Source organism: Oncorhynchus mykiss, chromosome 7 (assembly GCF_013265735.2).
Source record: "Oncorhynchus mykiss isolate Arlee chromosome 7, USDA_OmykA_1.1, whole genome shotgun sequence".
Lineage (NCBI taxonomy): Eukaryota > Metazoa > Chordata > Actinopteri > Salmoniformes > Salmonidae > Oncorhynchus > Oncorhynchus mykiss.
Genome location: NC_048571.1, coordinates 73,301,160 through 73,319,001, shown reverse-complemented (window position 1 = coordinate 73,319,001; position 17,842 = coordinate 73,301,160). Strand labels below are relative to the sequence as shown.

The window sequence follows — 17,842 nt, the reverse complement described above, 5'->3', positions numbered from 1 at the left end:
GTCAATACATGTATTGACTCAGGGGGTTAAATACTTATCTAAATCAAGATAAATGGAGGTTCTTTTTTAACAAACATTAAGGATTTTCCTTTACACTTTGACATGAGCATTGCGTGTAGATCATTAACATCAAATGTAAATTAATTCAATTTGATCTATTTTAACCCATTTTTTTTATTTAAATTTTAAGGCAGCATAATGTGAAAAGTTCCAGGGAGTGTAGACTTTCTATAGGCATTGTATTTGAAAGTAATTGAGATATTTGAAATAGTATCTGAACACAGGTCTGGGAATCAACAGGTACCAGTCATTCCACAAAAGCTAGTTGGCATTGGCTAGCGAAACTAACTTCCTTCATACTGCACGCAGAGACATAGAAATGGTATCAACAATTAATTGACAGAAACTCGCAGTATTAATTTAAACATGAGTAGCACGAAATGGACATGAGTTGCTAGAAATTAGTAACGTTTGTTTTATTGTCATTAATATCCACCCTTAGGAAAAAGTGGAAGCATCACAAAAAGAAAAAACAAGTAAAAAGTGAGACGGGAACATCGTGAGCCAAAAAGAAAGAAATGGCAACAGGAGCTTCATTGAATAGACAGCATTTTGATTGTACACATGATTCATTTCTTTCTTGTTTTAAGTTCCTACTATTGCTCCCCCAATCACATTTGTTCCAACTAGAAACCATTCTGAAAGACATTGACGTTATGGAGTCAAAAAAGATGCAAAAAAAAAGCTAAATACCCAGTCCCATACAAATGGTAACATCAACCTCTGCTGAAAACATGAACTAACAGGCAAGCACAATCGGAGTGCCATTCATTCGCAACTCAATCCCATTCAGGAATGTAACTGAAATATACCTCCATTGTCAATAAGGATAATTTTCCCCCCATTAAATGTTGTCATTCCGAGTTAACAGAGATCAGATGAAACAACTCTCCAACCACACACAGGCATTTCAGTTTGAACTGACATAAGGCTGTTGCCTCTGGAATGTTGAGCTTACAATTTGTTTCCTTGACCAGAACAGCTTGATATCAATGCAGCTATTTGGGTTATTTTTCTTTGTTCGTGCATTAGTGAACCGTTTAAAAGAATCAAAGAAAAAGACTGCGTTGGGATTCTTGCTTTAGATAAGCTTTTCCCTGCAGTGACCGGCAATTTCAGGGGTTGCTGACAAGAGACCAATTAGATACATACAATATTATATGAGTAAGAGAGCGGTCTACAGTAGTCCTTGTCCCTAATGATCCGTTCTTGTACAGATCAGAATTTAAGAGTCCACTGCTTGATGCTGGCGTCATGAGAGGTGGTCACTAGCGTGTGTTCATCTATCCAGGCCAGGCCACTGACATGGTGCAACCTGTGGGCATCTGTGGAAAGGGATGCGAGAACATAAGTGATGTCATATGGCTAACATTTAAAACATTGGGAGTGAATATACAGTATGTGTTGCTGCTAAAAACTTGAGCATGTGGTTTTCCACTGGAAAGTGTGAGCATTTTAATGTATCCCTAGAACAGGGGTTCATGAACCTTTTTAGCCTGGGACCCAAATGAGAAATTCTGTGTTTTCCTGGGACCCAAGCTTAGGAAAATATGCAACTATAAATAAAAGTCAGTACATTTCATTGCCCTTATGCCTAAAACAAATGGAATATAGACAAAAATAACAATGAAATTAAATAAACATGAATAGATATTTACATCGATATTATCCACCATTAAAAACACACACTGTTGCTGCTAAAATAAATCCTTTTCATTCTGAACTGGAATAAAGAGATCGATCACATCACAGATGTACAACAGAACACACAGGCTCAGTTTGATAGGGTTGCACTAAGTAACAATACAGATGAAAAATGACCAGGCCTCTTGTACATCTTACTGTAGAAATTGTTGAAAGTCTAGGTTGGAACTGTTGCTGTTAAAATACAATACATATTTCTATTCTGAACTGGAATAAACTGATTGATCACATCACACAGATATAGACAACACACTGAGTCCTAATGAGAGGTGTGGCTGGTTGAAGTTTTCAAAAAGCATGTATATTCTGGGCTCTGTTTTTGCAAGTGCAACACTGAGGTCATACTCTTCCTGTACTGGTTTTTAAGTATGTCAGAGTTGTGAACCCTGACTCACATAGGTATGTGATGCCAAACTGGACCAGAACATCTACTGCATTCTCAGTCAGGTAGGAGACTGCTTCCTGCTGTAGATGAACAATCCACAATTGGGTGTTTGCCTCAAAAAGCATCTTGCCTCAGTTTATTCCAGTTAAGAATACCAATTATTGCATTTTAACAGCAACAGTTCCAACCTAGACTAGTTTAAAATAAATTTCTACAGTAAGCTGTACAGTAGGCCTGATCATTTTTCTTCCGTACTGTTACTAGGGTTGCACTATCAGCAACTAGCTTGCTTTGGTGAATGTTAGCTACTATCTGTGTACAAGGCCAGATTGTTTGAAAAGAGAAACTCACAGATACGATGAGTTAGTACTCCCTTATTTCTGCTCATCATCACCCGTTATAAAATTACAACAATGCCTTGCTAGCAGACTTAAATTTTCCACTGTCGAAGCACTGTTTCCTGAAGCATTCTGCCGGGTTCTCAAAGAACTCCCTGGGTTTACCATCATGCTGTGGATGTTTGGTCAGGACGTGTCGTTTTATTAATTTGTTCGTTTTGAGAGCCATTACTAAGCACTTCACCGCTCAAAACACAATGTGGATGCTCCTCGTTATAAGTTTGTATGAAAGGGAGAGAAACTCGTTGCTGTATATCCGTTTCATAACGATTGAGCTCAGTCAGAACTTGTCCATTTGATAACAGCAGTGAGTGATGGCGAGTGGGAATGACAAGTCATGGCTGACAGCGCTGCAGTGTGTGTCACAGAGTGATCAAGAAAACTGCAGGGGAAAAAAAATGTGGTAAACCGCAAAGCACACGGGCATCCCTCTCTCACACTCGCAGCTGCCAAACTGAGCAGAGACCGTAGATGCACTTGGAAAAATCAATTCCAATAATTAATGAAATCGTTATAAATTTACTCTGACACATCACGACCCACCATTAACAGGTACATACTTTAAGGCTGCCCTAGAATGATGGTGTCTAAGGAAGATACTGCCATCTAGCGGTGGTGAAAATAATTACATTTGGGAACATGGAAATTCTGCAGCAATGGTACTACAAGATACCTCCCTCGCCAGTTAGCACACACTGAAAATGTGATTTTTTTTCTATTATCACAACCCCCCCCCCCCCATACTTTTTGTAATGTTAACATTTGTTGTCCTGACAAATCAAACTACCCGCACAAAATGGTAGATTTAGCTACCAGCTGAAAAAGGTTGCTACAGAAAGATCAGCAGTTTAAAACGCCACCCGTCGAGTGGCGACACATTATCCGAGCAACATCTTCAGTTTCCATGACTTCAAATATCTGAATACGATAACAAAGAGAGGATTTAAATAACTCCAGACACTTCTCTCTGTGGGTGTGTGTGTGCCACCTTTGCTCTCTGACAGCTATTTTGGCCCTCACCTGGGATCTTCAGCCTCTTGTCTGCATCATTCACTGTCCAAACGTAGACCATCATGTCCATTCCACCGCTGGCAAAGTGCTCATTGTCGGGGGACCAGGCCAAGGTAACTACTTTAGCGTGGTGTCCATAAAAATCATTTTTGACCTGTAGGAGGGGGATAAACAGAAATGGATACAGAATCCAACATGTAACATTAAGTCTCCACTCATACTTAAATTGATGGGATGATTGTATGCATTACATTACCCCCCAAATTGCATTTGCTGTTCATTGGGCTTTAGGAATATATTTATTGTACATAATTTGAGCATTCAGGACAATCAATATGGGACATGTTAATAGGTTATTTTGGCAAATGTTGCTTGAGATGGATGCGTGGGAGACTGCATACCGAGTAATCATCCGCCACGGTGAAAACTGTGACGACCTTCTTCTCATCAGTGACAGCCAGGTAGGCTCCGTCTTTGGAGTAGGCCATGTCTGTGACTGGCCCTTTGGCCTCCATGCTCTTCCCCTCATCCTTCAGAGTGTTGCCTTGGACAGAATACAAGTGGACCTTGCCATCCTGCCGGGAGGGAGAGAGGTGTCAAAGAAATACTATGGACAAGGGGAGGAATATTGAGTAGTTAGATCCAACCCACACCTAAATAAAATCAGCAATCAGTTGAACAACAGTGTCATTCCCTCAGAGTTTCATAGCACTGGTTAATAGTGCAGAGTGGCTGTGGATCCAACTTCTTGGGATCTTTAGTCAGCTGCACCAAAAGATCTGGAGCTTCTGCGTATCACATGAAGTGCATGTGTATAATCAGGCTATTCAGGAAAACTGTCATTGATCCCACACTAAGATGGATCAGAAGTAGTATGATCTAACAGTAAGCTATAATAGTTCCAGTTGAAATGAAGTTCCTATATGTAGACTTACTGCGCCGCCCACTGCCGCAGTGCTGCCTCCTGGGTGGATGGCTCCTGCTTCAGGCTCGTAGTCCAGACTGTCCAGCATGAACACCTTCTTCTGGTCCTTCAGCAACACCACCTGACAACCACACATTGTCAATATTAACACTATCCAGAACAGACAATTTAATGGTGTCACCCATATATGAATGACACAAAATACATGTGTTGACAACACTGTCTACCATACTATGATGCCTGAGTGACATGAGTTGGCACACATTAGGAGAGGATTTTGTTACCTGTCCAATGCACACGGCCAATGTGAGCCCCCCTGTTGCTACGGAAACATGTTTAGGCTGGACATCCATCTTTACCAGGTTGGAAGCACTGCAAAAACAAACTGTTAGTAACCACATTTCCAGCCACAAGTATGCGAGTAAAGTTCTACCCTATAAAAACAAAAAAAAGACATGAAGTTACAGTGCAATTTTATAAATGCCAACAGAATTTGTTAGTTCGACATGGTCAGAACTTTGTTGGCAATTACACGTGAAATGTACAAACATTGATATAATAACCATTATATCAATGCTAACTTGGAGTCATACGATATGGTGTGTGGTCCTCCCACTACGACTCAGGAAACCACGCAGTTTTAGGCTACAGCTGAAATAAGTTAGGAACTTCACAGGGTAGTGAAAGTGCATGGTAATGAGCTTGATGCAGCTGTCCAAAAAATATCTAGGGTCTTATTTTGTTGCCATTATGATCAATGCTCGACTGCCGTTGGACAAAATAAAATATTGAATTTATCCATAATCTCATGTAGACTAGCCTATCAGCACAGTGTTGCAAACTGTTGGCTAGAGTGCACAAGGCAAGATCAGAGTGGGAACATTTGCTATTTAGAGTTGTAGAGTTGAAAATGTGACGGAAACACACACACACACACACTTCAGATTTTTATTCAGTACATGAAAACTTAAGGGGAAAAGTACATTGTGTGCACTACGTCATCACGCAGTTTTTTTCTCTGCAACAACTCAGTTTGGTGGGGGGGGGGTAGAAATCAACATGTCAATAGATTCACTATTAACTGAACATACCCTTTCCCAGAGGTGTGGGCTCGAGTCATAAATATGATGACTTGCAACACGACTTTAACACCAATGACTTGGTCCCACCTCTGCCCTTTCCAATATCATTAATAGTGTTCAATCAAATGGATTTATAAAGCACTTTTTACATCAGCAGAAGTCAAAAAGTGCTATACAGCAACCCAGTCTAAAACCCCAAAGAGCAAGTAACGCATCTGAAGCATTTATACCTAGAAAGGCAGGAACCTAGGAAGAAACCACACGCTTCTGGCTGTGCCAGGTAGAGATAAGAGTACATAACCATTAAGGCCAGATCGTTACGGACATTCAAACGGTCATAGATGATCAGCAAGCTCAAATAATCAGTGGTTATAGAGGGTGCAACACGTCAGCACCTCCAGAGTAAATGTTAGTTGGCTTTATATAGGCGAGCATTCAGAGGTCAGGTGAGAGCAAGAGGGTTGAAACAGCAGGTCCAGGCCAAGGTAGCATGTCCAGTGAACAGGTGTCAAATATACATGTCACTATTGGTTTATGAATGAACACACCGAAAGTACGACATCACAACAGCTATCTTGTCCAATGACAAAAAGTGAATCTCATCATAAGGAAGCAGTATTATTACAAAGCTACCCTCACTAGAGATAAGAGAGAACTGATAAATATTTTAGTGAAATCTGTATTTTAATCTCATCTTCTACCTTCAGTATAGAACACTTCTGGACCCACCTGTATTCTTTCTTTGTCACGCTGGTGAAGCGGACCGTGTCATCCATGCTGCAAGTCACCAGCTGGTCGGCCTCGTCCACCACCATCTTGGTGACAAGGTTGCTGTGGCCCTTCCCTGAGAAGCAGTTGTTCTCCCCAGTCTCGGCATCCCAGTAATGTGGAAGCCACAGTTAAGGATCATCTGACTGACACCAGGAGAGGGCAGCAGAGCAGATCTTAACTAACACAAGGGACCATAACATTGGTGGTGTGGGCCTCTTGTTAAACTAACAGATGGATACAAGGACATTGGCAACAGTTGTGCAGTACATTTCTGTAATGGAATATAAGCAGACATGGCCATTACATTTTATGTGAGTCTTCATTAGGTGCCAATGTTGCTACTGGATTATGAATACACAAGGCTTTGACTATTAGCACTTGGGGGAATTTATTAGGCTCCTTGTGTTCCAAATGCCAACCACCTAGATAAGCCCCATTCATTCAGGGGAAATGGCCTGTGCAGAAAGCACAGTTCATCATTAATATGCCTCAGTGTTGACACAGCATGCCTTAATTTTCCCAGTGAAAGGATATTGATGTGCCCGTCATGGCTGCCAGAGTAGATGTAAGCCCTCCCCGTGTTTTTGTGAACTGTCAAGGACTGAATGGATTTGCTGTGACCCTGTAAGGCACATAATGTGAGAGAATTGTTTAGCACAGTCAGTTAAGAACATTCATTATATTTGACTCAAGTGTCGCAGTTGTGATACTTTCAGTTTTGGCACGAATTCAGCATTTCCAATCATTGCGCAATTTCATGGGACTCTAGCAAACTGTCAAACTTAACTATTTAATTTTGAGGAATGCTGACAAAACCACTTGTATGCCATCTCCTTTCCTGTTACTGAACTATGTGCTTGTGTTGAGTAACAAGTGACTTGAAGACAACTTTAAAGGAAGATTATGTGATCAGGATAAAGATAATGTTTCTAGACAAACTAAGTCAGCTAGGGACCGTTTCTGGGCAGAGCATCAATATCAGGAGATTAAGCCTGCCAGTTGTGTCCAAATTGTAAAAAAATATTTAAATATTAAACACCCTCAAGCCCTGACCCTCATTCCCCAACTCTAAGATGTGTTCAGACTACACCATATTGCATTCTGAAAACCCTGTCATGAGAAAGAAGGTTTAGGCTTACCTTGATGGTGCGGAGCGGCCGGTCGGGGTTGCTCTTATCCAGGTAGTTGATGTAGCCCGACAGGGATATGCTGAGCAGGTGGTCCTTCTGCCACAGGCAGCCCAGCTGCTGGTCCATGACGTCAGCGCCCATGTTGAAGGTGGTGAGGGCCATGCTGGTGCCCACATCCCACAGCTTCACAGTCTTGTCACCCGAGGCAGAGATGAGCTGGGAGCTGTCAGGGCTCCAGCTCACCTGAAGGAGAACAGAGGGAAGGAGTGGACCCAGGGTGACAAATAGGCATCACATCACTGTCGGTTATCACAATGCTTTCAGAGGAAACCTGTGCCGCTATAGTTTCTCTTTGGTAATGCAAAATGTACAGTCCCAAGCATTTTATTAAGCAGATGGCTTAATCACTACGGTCTTCCTGAGACCTGAAGTAGTCACACTGGAACTAGACATTCCAGCGCTGCATTGCGGTGTATGTCATGTTGTGGGTTAGAATCCCAGTTCAGATATGCCATTGATGGAATACATTAGATACAGTCTAATAATGTTGTTACACTCAATCACCAATTCAAATTCCTAGAAATCAAATATTGTTGGGGGCATGCAAAGTGAAAGTGTTTTAAAATGCAGTGGGTACAAGAAAGTTTGACTTTGTTTTCACAGGAACACATTGAACTTCTAATTTGAAAAGGAAAGCATTCATTTAGTTTGTTTACGCTCTAGCAACTGCATGGCAGCTTTAATCTTGACTGGGTGTTCACCCCTCAGCAGTGAAGCCTGACAAGTTATGCTGAAGAGGAAAAAGACTGACGTTTCCATTCTCAGCAGGCTAAAGTAAAAACCCAATGCCTACATGTCTCAAACCACCAGGCAAAGTTGAACAATAAGAGAAACTCCGTCGAGATACTTACGGCATAGACTCCTCCTTCGTGGGCCTTCGCTCCGCCCAGAGCCCCAAGCTTCTCACCAGTCTTTCCGTCGTATAGGAAGATCTAGGAAAACAGGGCAATTTGACAATTCTAGTAAGAACCAGTACTGTAGGGTAAAATTGAATTTCAACAGCCACGTAGAAACACCCATGTCTACTACTGCCCTCCAGTCAGCAATTCTTGTCAGTTCACTGGAAAGTATCTGACATTAATGTGTTGAGTTACAGCTGTTTTCTACTGTACTTCTAATCCCCCTCCACCACACACATTCACTAAAATATACTGAACAAAAATATAAACGCAACATTCAACAATTATGAGTTAGTTTATATAAGGAACTCAATTGAAATAAATAAGGCCCTAATCTATGGATTTCATGACTGGACAGGGGCGTAGCCATGGGTTGGCATAGGCACACCCAATCAGAATTTGTTTTCCCCACAAAAGGGCTTAATTACAGACAAAAGTACTCCTCAGTTTCACCAACTGTCCAGGTGGCTGTTCTCAGACGATCCCGCAGGTGAAGAAGCCAGATGTGGAGGTCCTGGGCTTGCGTGGTTACACGTGGTCTGCAGTTGAGGCCGGTCGGGTGTACTGCCATTATCTCTAAAATGACGTTGGAGACTGCTTATGGTAGAGAAATGAACATTAAATTCTGGCAACAGCTCTGGTGGACATTCCTGCAGTCAGCATGCCAAATTGCACACTCCCTCAACTTGAGACATCTGTGGCATTGTGTGACAACCTTGGAGTGGCCTTGTCCCCAGCACAAGGTGCACCTGTGTAATGATCATGCTTATTGATATGCCACACCTGTCAGGTGTATGGATTATCTTGGCAAAAGAAGAAATGCGCAACAAATTTGATAGAATAAGCTTTTTGACCGTATGGAAAATGTCTGAAATCTTTTATTTCAGCTCAAGAAACATGGGACCAACACTTACATGTTGCGTGTATATTTTTGTTCAGTATAAAATACAATTCTAGAAGAATTAAGACAGGCTGTCAATGTTCTACCAACTGTGGTGGGTTCTGAGACCACCTTAGTGATGCTGGGTCCCTGACCATGGAGCAGCTCTGGTAGCTAGCGGACTCACCTGACCGTCAGCGCCAGCCGTACAGAAGCGGTTCCCGTCTGGAGAGAAACGCACGCAGTTGACAAACCGGCTGTGGTCCTAGGATGGGGTAGGGGATTGTTAGAGACTTGAGCTTTTCCAAAAAGGACTATTAACTATTGATTTTCTGGTTAATTTAAGAAAGCAACATTTGTCTATTGGTTGTTGTCTATCAATTATACTGTCAAGTTTAAGTCTCTTGAAAATATTGCAAGTAATTTGACAGTTACCTGACTAACTCATTGAGCCAGCTTTCTACAAACCCCTTCTTTGGGAAAAAAAAAAAGGGAATATACAGAACCATGCCCCATTCAAAAGAAAATGCAGAACCAAGAACAGATATAGCCCTTGGTTCACTCCAGACCTGACTGCCCTTAACCAGCACAAAAACATCCTGTGGCGGACTGCAATAGCGTCGAATAGTCCCCACGATATGCAACTGTTCAGGGAAGTCAGGAACCAATACACAAAGCAAAGGCTAGCTTTTTCAAGCAGAAATTCACATCTGGAAGCTCTAACTCCAAAAAGTTATGGGACACTGTAAAGTCCATGGAGAACAAGAGCACCTCCTCCCAGCTGCCCACTGCACTGAGTCTAGGTAACACGGTCACCACTGATAAATCCATGACATTTCAATAAGTATTTCTCAACGGCTGGCCATGCCTTCCTCCTGGCTACTCCTACCCCGGCCAACAGCTCCGCCTCACCCGCAGCTACTCTCCCAAGCCTCCCCAGCTACTCCTTCACCCAAATCCAGACAGCAGATGTTCTGAAAGAGCTGCAAAACCTGGACCCCGTACAAATCAGCTGGGCTAGACAATCTGGACCCGTTCTTTCGAAAACTATCCACCGACATTGTTGCAACCCCTATTACCAGCCTGTTGAACCTCTTTCATATCGTCCAAGATCCATAAAGATTGGAAAGCTGCCGCGGTCATCCCGCTCTTCAAAGGGGGTGACACCCTAGACCCAAACTGTTACAGACCTATATTCATCATGCCCTGCCTATCTAAAGTCTTCGAAAGCCAAGTTAAAACAGATCACTGACCACTTCGAATCCCACCGTACCTTCTACGCTGTGCAATCCGGCTTCTGAGCCGGTCACGGGTGCACCTCAGCCACGCTCAAGGTACTTAACGATATCATAACCGCCATTGATAAAAGACAGTACTGTGCAGCCGTCTTCATTGACCTGGTCAAGGCTTTCGACTCTCAATCACCGTATTCTTATCAGCAGACTCAATAGCCTTGGTTTTTCTAATGACTGCCTCGCCTGGTTCACCAACTACTTCTCTGATAGAGTTCAGTGTGTCAAATCAGAGGGCATGTTGTCCGGATAACAAGTAGTAGCTCTACTTGCACATCATAATCTGCTCATTTATCACTCCAGTGTTAATCTGCTAAATTGTAATTATTCCCTCCTACGGCCTATTTATTGCCTACCTCCTCATGCCTTTTGCACACATTGTATATAGACTCTTTTTTTCTACTGTGTCATTGACTTGTTTATTGTTTACGCCATGTGTAACTGTCACACTGCTTTGCTTTATCTTGGCCAGGTCGCAGTTGCAAATGAGAACTTGTTCTCAACTAGCTTACATGGTTAAATAAAGGTACAATTTAAAAAATAAATTTTAAAAAATACAGAAGGGACAACCTACTTCTGGAGACCATGAGCAGAAATTCTTCAGAGGAATTTCAGTTGTTTCGATACATAAGGTTCCCCTTTTCAACACCCATATAGTAGATCTCATAAGTCTCAATTATTGCGGAGTGAGGTCATGCGCTTAATAAAGTATCTGTTACAGAGGAGTATAAATTTTATTTTTAGGCTGGATCACATTGAATAGTAGGTTTTAATTCTGTAATGTATTGATTGTTGTTTCTCCACCCCCACCCAATATTTTTTGCTAAATTAGCCTAATGGGGCTAAAATGTGGATTTAGAAGCACTAAATGTGTATGGACTTGGCCCAAGACAACAAACAGTGACTGGTGGCAGCCTGTAGCAAACCCTAGTCCAGACACATCATCCCAAAACTGCAAAAAAGCTGACTGCTCCAAGGCAGGTAGTATGCTAAGCATAATGCACCAAAACATTTTTTGAAAAGGATACTTATTGAATAAGTTGAGGTCAGTCTGTACTGACCTCAACTTTCAGTTGACAACATGTGAAAGTACATAAAACACTGATCCTGAGAAACTGAGAACCACTCAAAAAAGTAGTCAAGAATGTACAGTGCATTTGGAAAGTATTCAAACCCCTCAACTTTTCAAGCATTTTGTTACATTAGACTTACTAAAATAGATTGCAATCTACACACAATGACAAAGCAAAAACTGATTTTTATAAAATGTATGCAAATTTAAAAATTAACTGAAATATTACATTTACATAACTATTCAGACCTTTTACTCAGTACTTTGTTGAAGCGTTGAAGCACCTTGGCAGTGAGTCTTCTTGGGTATGACGCTACAAGCTTGGCAAACCTGTATTTGGAGAGTTCCTCCCATTCTTATCTGCAGATCCTCTCAAGCTCCGTCAGGTTGGATGGGGAGCACTGCTGCACAGCTATTTTCAGGTCTCTCAAGAGCTGTTCGATCAAGTTCAAGTCCGGGCTCTGGCTTGGCCACTCAAGGACATTCCGAGACTTGGCCCGAAGCCACTCCTGCATTGTCTTGGCTGTGTGGGTCATTGTCCTGTTGGAAGGTGAACCTCACCCCAGTCTGATGTCCTGAGCATTCTGGAGCAGGTTCAGCAAGGATCTCCCTGTACTTTGCTCTGTTCATCTTTCCCTCAATCCTGACTAGTCTCCCAGTCTCTGAAAAACATCCACACAGCATGATGCTGCCACCACCATGCTTCACCATAGGGATGGTGCAAGGTTTCCTCCAGACGTGATGGTTGGCATTCAGGCCAAAGAGATCAATCTTGGTTTCATCAGACCAGAGAATCTTGTTTCTCATGGTTGGAGAGAACTTTAAGTGCTTTTTGGCAAAATCCAAGCGGGCTGCAATGTGCCTTTTACTGAAGAGTGGCTTCCGTCTGGCCACTACCATAAAGGCCTGATTGGTGGAGTGCGGCAGAGATGGGAGAAGCGTCCAGAAGGACAACCATCTCCACAGAGGAACTCTGGAGCCCTGTCAAAGTGACCATCCGGTTCTTGGGCACCTCCCTCACCAAGGCCGATCTCCCTGAACTGCTCAGTTTAGCCGGGCGGCCAGCTCTAGGAAGAGTCTTTGGTGGTTCCTGAACTGCTCACATTTAAGAATGATGGAGGTCACGGTGTTCTTGGCGACAGTCAATGCTGCACACATGTTTTGTTACCCTTCCCCAGATCTGTGCCTTGACACCATCCTGTCTCGGAACTCTACCATGGCTTGGTTTTTGCTCTGACATGCACTGTCAACTGTGGAGCTTATAGAGACTTACCAAACCATGTCCAATCAATTGAATTTACCATAGGTGGACTCCAGTCGAGTTGTAGAAACATCAAGGATGATCAATGGAAACAGGATGCACCGGAGCTCAATTTCAAGTGTCATAGCAAAGTGTCAGTTCTTTTTTGCAAAAAAATTATTTAAAAAAAATTAAAAAAATAGTTGTCATTGTGTGTAGATTTATGAGGAAGAAATACATTGAATCCTTTTTAGAATAAGGTTAGAAGATACAACATGGAAAAGTTCAAGTGGTCCAAAAAAACTGTAAATGCATAGGCCCAAGAGCAGAGTACAGTTCACCTTGACTACAATATTGTCAATATGTTCACTAGAGTGTTCTTTGCTGTTCTGGAACCCTCTTTAAATTAGATATGGGGGGGGGGGAATACAGTAGAATATTAGTCGGATGTACCCGCACCAAAATTTCAGTATGTGTCCTTGATAGTTTGCTCTCCATCTTATTTTTAAACAGTGAGCTAAATTTGTTTTCAGCACTTTATTTCCATGACTGATCAAAACTCACTTTCTCATGGCTCGCTCGTCACTCAGCAGCAGACATATGGTGAGCAATAACATCAAGTCAGTGTGCAGTATCGAATTGCAATACATAGACTTGTGAGAATCATGAGTCGCAATACATATCGTATCAGCACCAAAGTATTGTGGTAATATCCTATCATGAGGTCACTGGTAATTCCCAGCCCTACTTTAAAGCCTCATCAGAAATACGCCGCTTTTTGTTTTGGGGGGGGATTCAGCAGCATGTTAACCAGACTAATGTCGTCAGCAGCTCAGAACCATGAGCTAAGTGACTGAGACAACGTCAAAATCTCCTTTCGCACTTTAAAATAAACCAAAGTTGGCTTGACGCCTACGCACACTGATACGTTCCATGGTCAACAAATGTATGGCTTCCCAGTGGTGTAAATTACTACTTAAGTCATTTTTGGGGGTCTGTACTTTACTATATTCCTAAAGAAAAAAAATACTTTTTAAAAAAAATTTTTTAAAAAGGTACTTTTTACTCCATACATTTTCCATGACACTCTAAAGTACTCATTATATTTTGAAAGCTTAACAAGACATGAAAATGGTCCAATTCAGACTCATCAAGACAACATCTTTGGTCATCCCTACTGCCTTTGATCTGGCGGACTCACTAAACAAAAATGCTTAATTTGTAAAGGTGTTGGGGTGTGCCCCTGGCTATCCGTAAATAAAAATGGTGCCGTAGGGTTTGTTTATATTGTGAATTTGAAATGGTTTATATACTTAAGTATATTATAAACCAAATACTTTGACTTACTCAAGTAGTTATTTACTGGGTGACTCACTTTTACTTTAGTAACTTTCTTTTAAGGTATCTTTCATGTTTTACTCAAGTATGACAATTGAGTACTTTTCCCACCGTGACTTCCGTCCGTGCTCACGACAGGGCTAACCGAGTGAAAAGGTCTATAGTACCAAAAGGAAATACTAATTTTATGTTTTGTAAAAATCCACAACCAATTCCCAAATTTCTTCAGAAATGTCAGACACATTGGCCTTTTCTAATTTGGGGAAAAGTCTGTACTCTGCCCTCTCTCTGTAACTCACAAGCCGATAAGTGGTCAAGTGGAGTGTCAATTAGTTAGTAGGCAAATGGAAAACTGTCCTCCCCAATAGCCTGCTTTTGGCAAGGAAACAAGTATATCCTACCGGAGTCCTTTTACCAAAGAGTTATGAAATCTCCCACCCCCCTTGAATCAGCTAATTGCTTTCTTGTAGGAGAAAAGCTTGCAAACATTTAAAAACGATATGCTATGTATCATTTTATCTACAAAATGTCTTGCACAACTAGCTAAATTTGATATCACTTCATACATTTTGGGATTACACGTAATCCCAAAACTTAATTTGCCTGATGCACAATTGGAGTAGTAATTTCATACAAGCACATTTGTCCACTTCCCCTCTCCGCCTCTGCTCGATTACCTTTTTCTAAAAAGGGAGGCCAGAGACACGAGTTGAGACTCATTGAGAAAAGGCCACTCACTGTGCTTGAGAACTTGAACTTGAAAGGGGGTCCCTCAAAGAAGGCCCCACAGTTGTCATCACTGCCGGTGATGAGGCGGTAGGGGCGAGTCTGCTTGATGTCCACGCTGTTGATGATTTTGGAGTGGCCCGGGATCTCACCCACTGAGGAGCCAGTGTCCCACAGGAACACAGCCCCAAACCTGTAAGGAAGAACACACACATTTACAAAGTGGGACAAGACATGATGCAATGCAAAATGTGCAGCGATTCACTAGATAGAAGCAAATCATTCATAATACATAAGTGCATAGATGAAAGAGACAATCTTATCCAAGTTTTAGGGAAGTTATGAAAGTCTTGGGTGAAGGGTGTTTTTGAATTAATCTTCTGACGTCCGGAAATCTAATTTTAAAGGGGTTCAAGCAATGTCTAGTAATTGAATATTCAATTCATGTCAGATACTGGAATGTTTACAACAGGGTTAGTCACTAGAGTTGAGAGCTGTTGCCCCAACATGCTGGGGACATGTTCAGAAGACAAAACAATTGAACAAAAGGAGGCATCACCTGAACATACCCACTAAGGATGTTAATTTTAGTTTCAAAAGAGTTTGGCATATGCCTAACTGAACACAACCCTGATTCAGCTGATCATGATTCTATAATTCATGGACATCATTATTATTGCTGATGTGGAACAAAAACCTGCACACCCCATAACGCGTTAACAGTGGACATAAAGCTTATGCAATCCTTTATGACGTACAACCATTGTTCACCAAAGTCTAAATGCTGCACTGTTAGGAGGACCCAAGCTCTTATTTGGAAGATAACGGTACAGGAACCATGTCCCTGTCCTGCATGTGGTCTGAACTAGGCCCTACAGACTTACTTCTCACGTCCCTCTCCCACACAAGCAATCCTTTTACTGTCCTCAGTCCAGGCGATGTCCTTGATTTTGCCCCCAAAAGGCTGGTACTCATACTTCAGAAGGTGCTCCTTCTGGGTAGTGTCCCAGATACGGATCTTACCAGACACATCTGTAGGAAACATATTTGAACGTTGTAGATTTGGCATCACTATCATAAAAATTATCTCTGCCCATTTGGCTTTGTGCAAATGAGATATTCTCCACAGAAACCACATGCATGAGAAGACCAGGTACAGGTCTTGTCACTATTCACAATTAAGACAAATCCATTGACAGACGAGATCTGAGTGAATTTGAAAAAGCATTCTCGTTTCTTGGCATGTTGTATGATAAGACATGATTTATTAGGATCCCATTAGCCAACGCCAATAGCTAGTCTTACTGGAGTCCGACTACAACAAAAAAAGTCAGGACAAAAAACAAAAATACTAGAATTAAAATACATTAACATATAGTGTCTGTGCATCTATCAGTTACACATACATGTCAGTACATACACACAAGTAGGTCATAACTATCTAGCTACCTCCAGACGCAATGTAGAAGCCACTGGGAGCATACTTGGCAACAGTAACTTGATGAGGGTGCTCGGTGTAGATGTCAGCTATGGCAGGGTTCTGTCAGAGATGAAGGCAAAACTTGAACATTAGTACAGGTTCTCACACACAATATAGACTGGGGAAGAGGTTCAATCCTTTAATAAAATCTGACCAGCCCAGTTCACACATTTTACTGTACATGAACACACCCAAATATAGGCCTGTGAGTTTCAGGTTATCAGCTGCTAACAATGTGTCAAGTGATATGTCCATTAGATTTAAAGAATTACATCTATGTTCCTGATGATGACACTCTTCCCATTGGTGTAGAGGAAGTTGTTGCCTTTGGGATCTCCACCAAGGACTTTGGCAACTCCTCGCTCCATCTGCGGGAGGCTGGCAAATACATGCTCTGTGTGAACGGCAAGGAAACTTGTATTATTAATAATAACATCATCATCTAAGTTAGTCTAGGCATTGACCTATTTGGTTGGTAAAAAAAACATACATTAAGATCAGCATACAGCAGCTTTAAAACCGGACAAATCAAAACTACACTTCAATCAATTAATACAAACTAAATGACACTGTTGCTTGTATTATGTATGATGCCAGGCCTCTGAAATGCATGGCAGACGACCTGTAATAGCAGTCTGTCACAAAGACAATAAATAGGTCTTCATGTACCTCTGCTTTTAGCTGATATATTAACTACACGTTAGCAGATAAGTGTAAAATATGCATACGACTGTGTAGTGTTACTAAAATCACCCACACTCAGTGACATGTCAACACTGCGTTGCATATTTCGTGCAGAAATCGAGTGCCATATTTCCTTCAAACAATTTCAAAACAGAGTAGGTTCCCTTTTAAGCTCCATCCAATGAGAGGAAACTCAATTATGAATACGTGGCTATTTACCTAGTTACAGAAGAACTTTGGCAGGGGTGTGATGTCTCAAGACAAGAAATGTGATTGAAAATGCAGAATGGGCGAGGTTAGTGCTTACACACGTAGTTACAGTAGCTAGCTAGCTAACGTTAGCTGTTTCTCTTTGGTGAAGCACTATTTGTACTAAGGGAACGATTAAAGGTCCATCTTTAATGTATATTATTTCAAAAATGAAACTAATAAAACTACTTACTCAAATCATAGGTCATATTCGCAGATTTTGTATTAATTCCTCCGATGAATGAAACGCCAAACCTCCCTTATCCACCGGCAGTTCTGGACTCTGCTAATCGCACAAACACGGAAGCGAACGGCACTCTCCGTATGCCTGGCTTTGCCCATATATAGTAAACTCAGCTTCGACGCGAGCAGCTGTCGCCCACTAGACTTGCGCTTACTTGCCTGTCGAGGAAATGACGTTACCTTGAATAGTCAAGTCATTCAAGAAGATACCCA

The 17,842-nt window shown here is 41.7% G+C and overlaps 1 protein-coding gene across 1 annotated transcript; it reads right to left on the bottom strand.

Moving 5' to 3' along the window:
• Positions 1-455: 455 nt before the first annotated feature.
• On the bottom strand, positions 456-17,737 carry LOC110528464 (WD repeat-containing protein 1). Its single transcript, XM_021610551.2, has 15 exons — positions 17,580-17,737; positions 16,726-16,847; positions 16,423-16,513; positions 15,858-16,005; positions 14,986-15,166; positions 9,493-9,570; positions 8,378-8,458; positions 7,476-7,709; positions 6,871-6,958; positions 6,295-6,451; positions 4,768-4,855; positions 4,494-4,604; positions 3,960-4,133; positions 3,568-3,712; positions 456-1,385 (listed from the first exon to the last, which is right to left on the bottom strand). Exons 1-15 carry the CDS (start codon positions 17,593-17,595, stop codon positions 1,279-1,281), a joined length of 1,821 nt encoding a protein of 606 aa, XP_021466226.2. The 5' UTR covers positions 17,596-17,737; the 3' UTR covers positions 456-1,278.
• Positions 17,738-17,842: the final 105 nt, after the last annotated feature.

What these genes read in the sequence shown, in the direction of transcription:
- LOC110528464 (XM_021610551.2), bottom strand. An exon ending in CGGCTGGCGCTGACGGTCAG is followed by an intron (nt 8,459 to 9,492) that starts GTGAGTCCGCTA and finishes CTGTTTTCCTAG; the next exon opens with ATCTTCCTATACGACGGAAA. An exon ending in CAGCCATGACGGGCACATCA is followed by an intron (nt 6,452 to 6,870) that starts ATATCCTTTCAC and finishes TGTGGCTTCCAC; the next exon opens with ATTACTGGGATGCCGAGACT.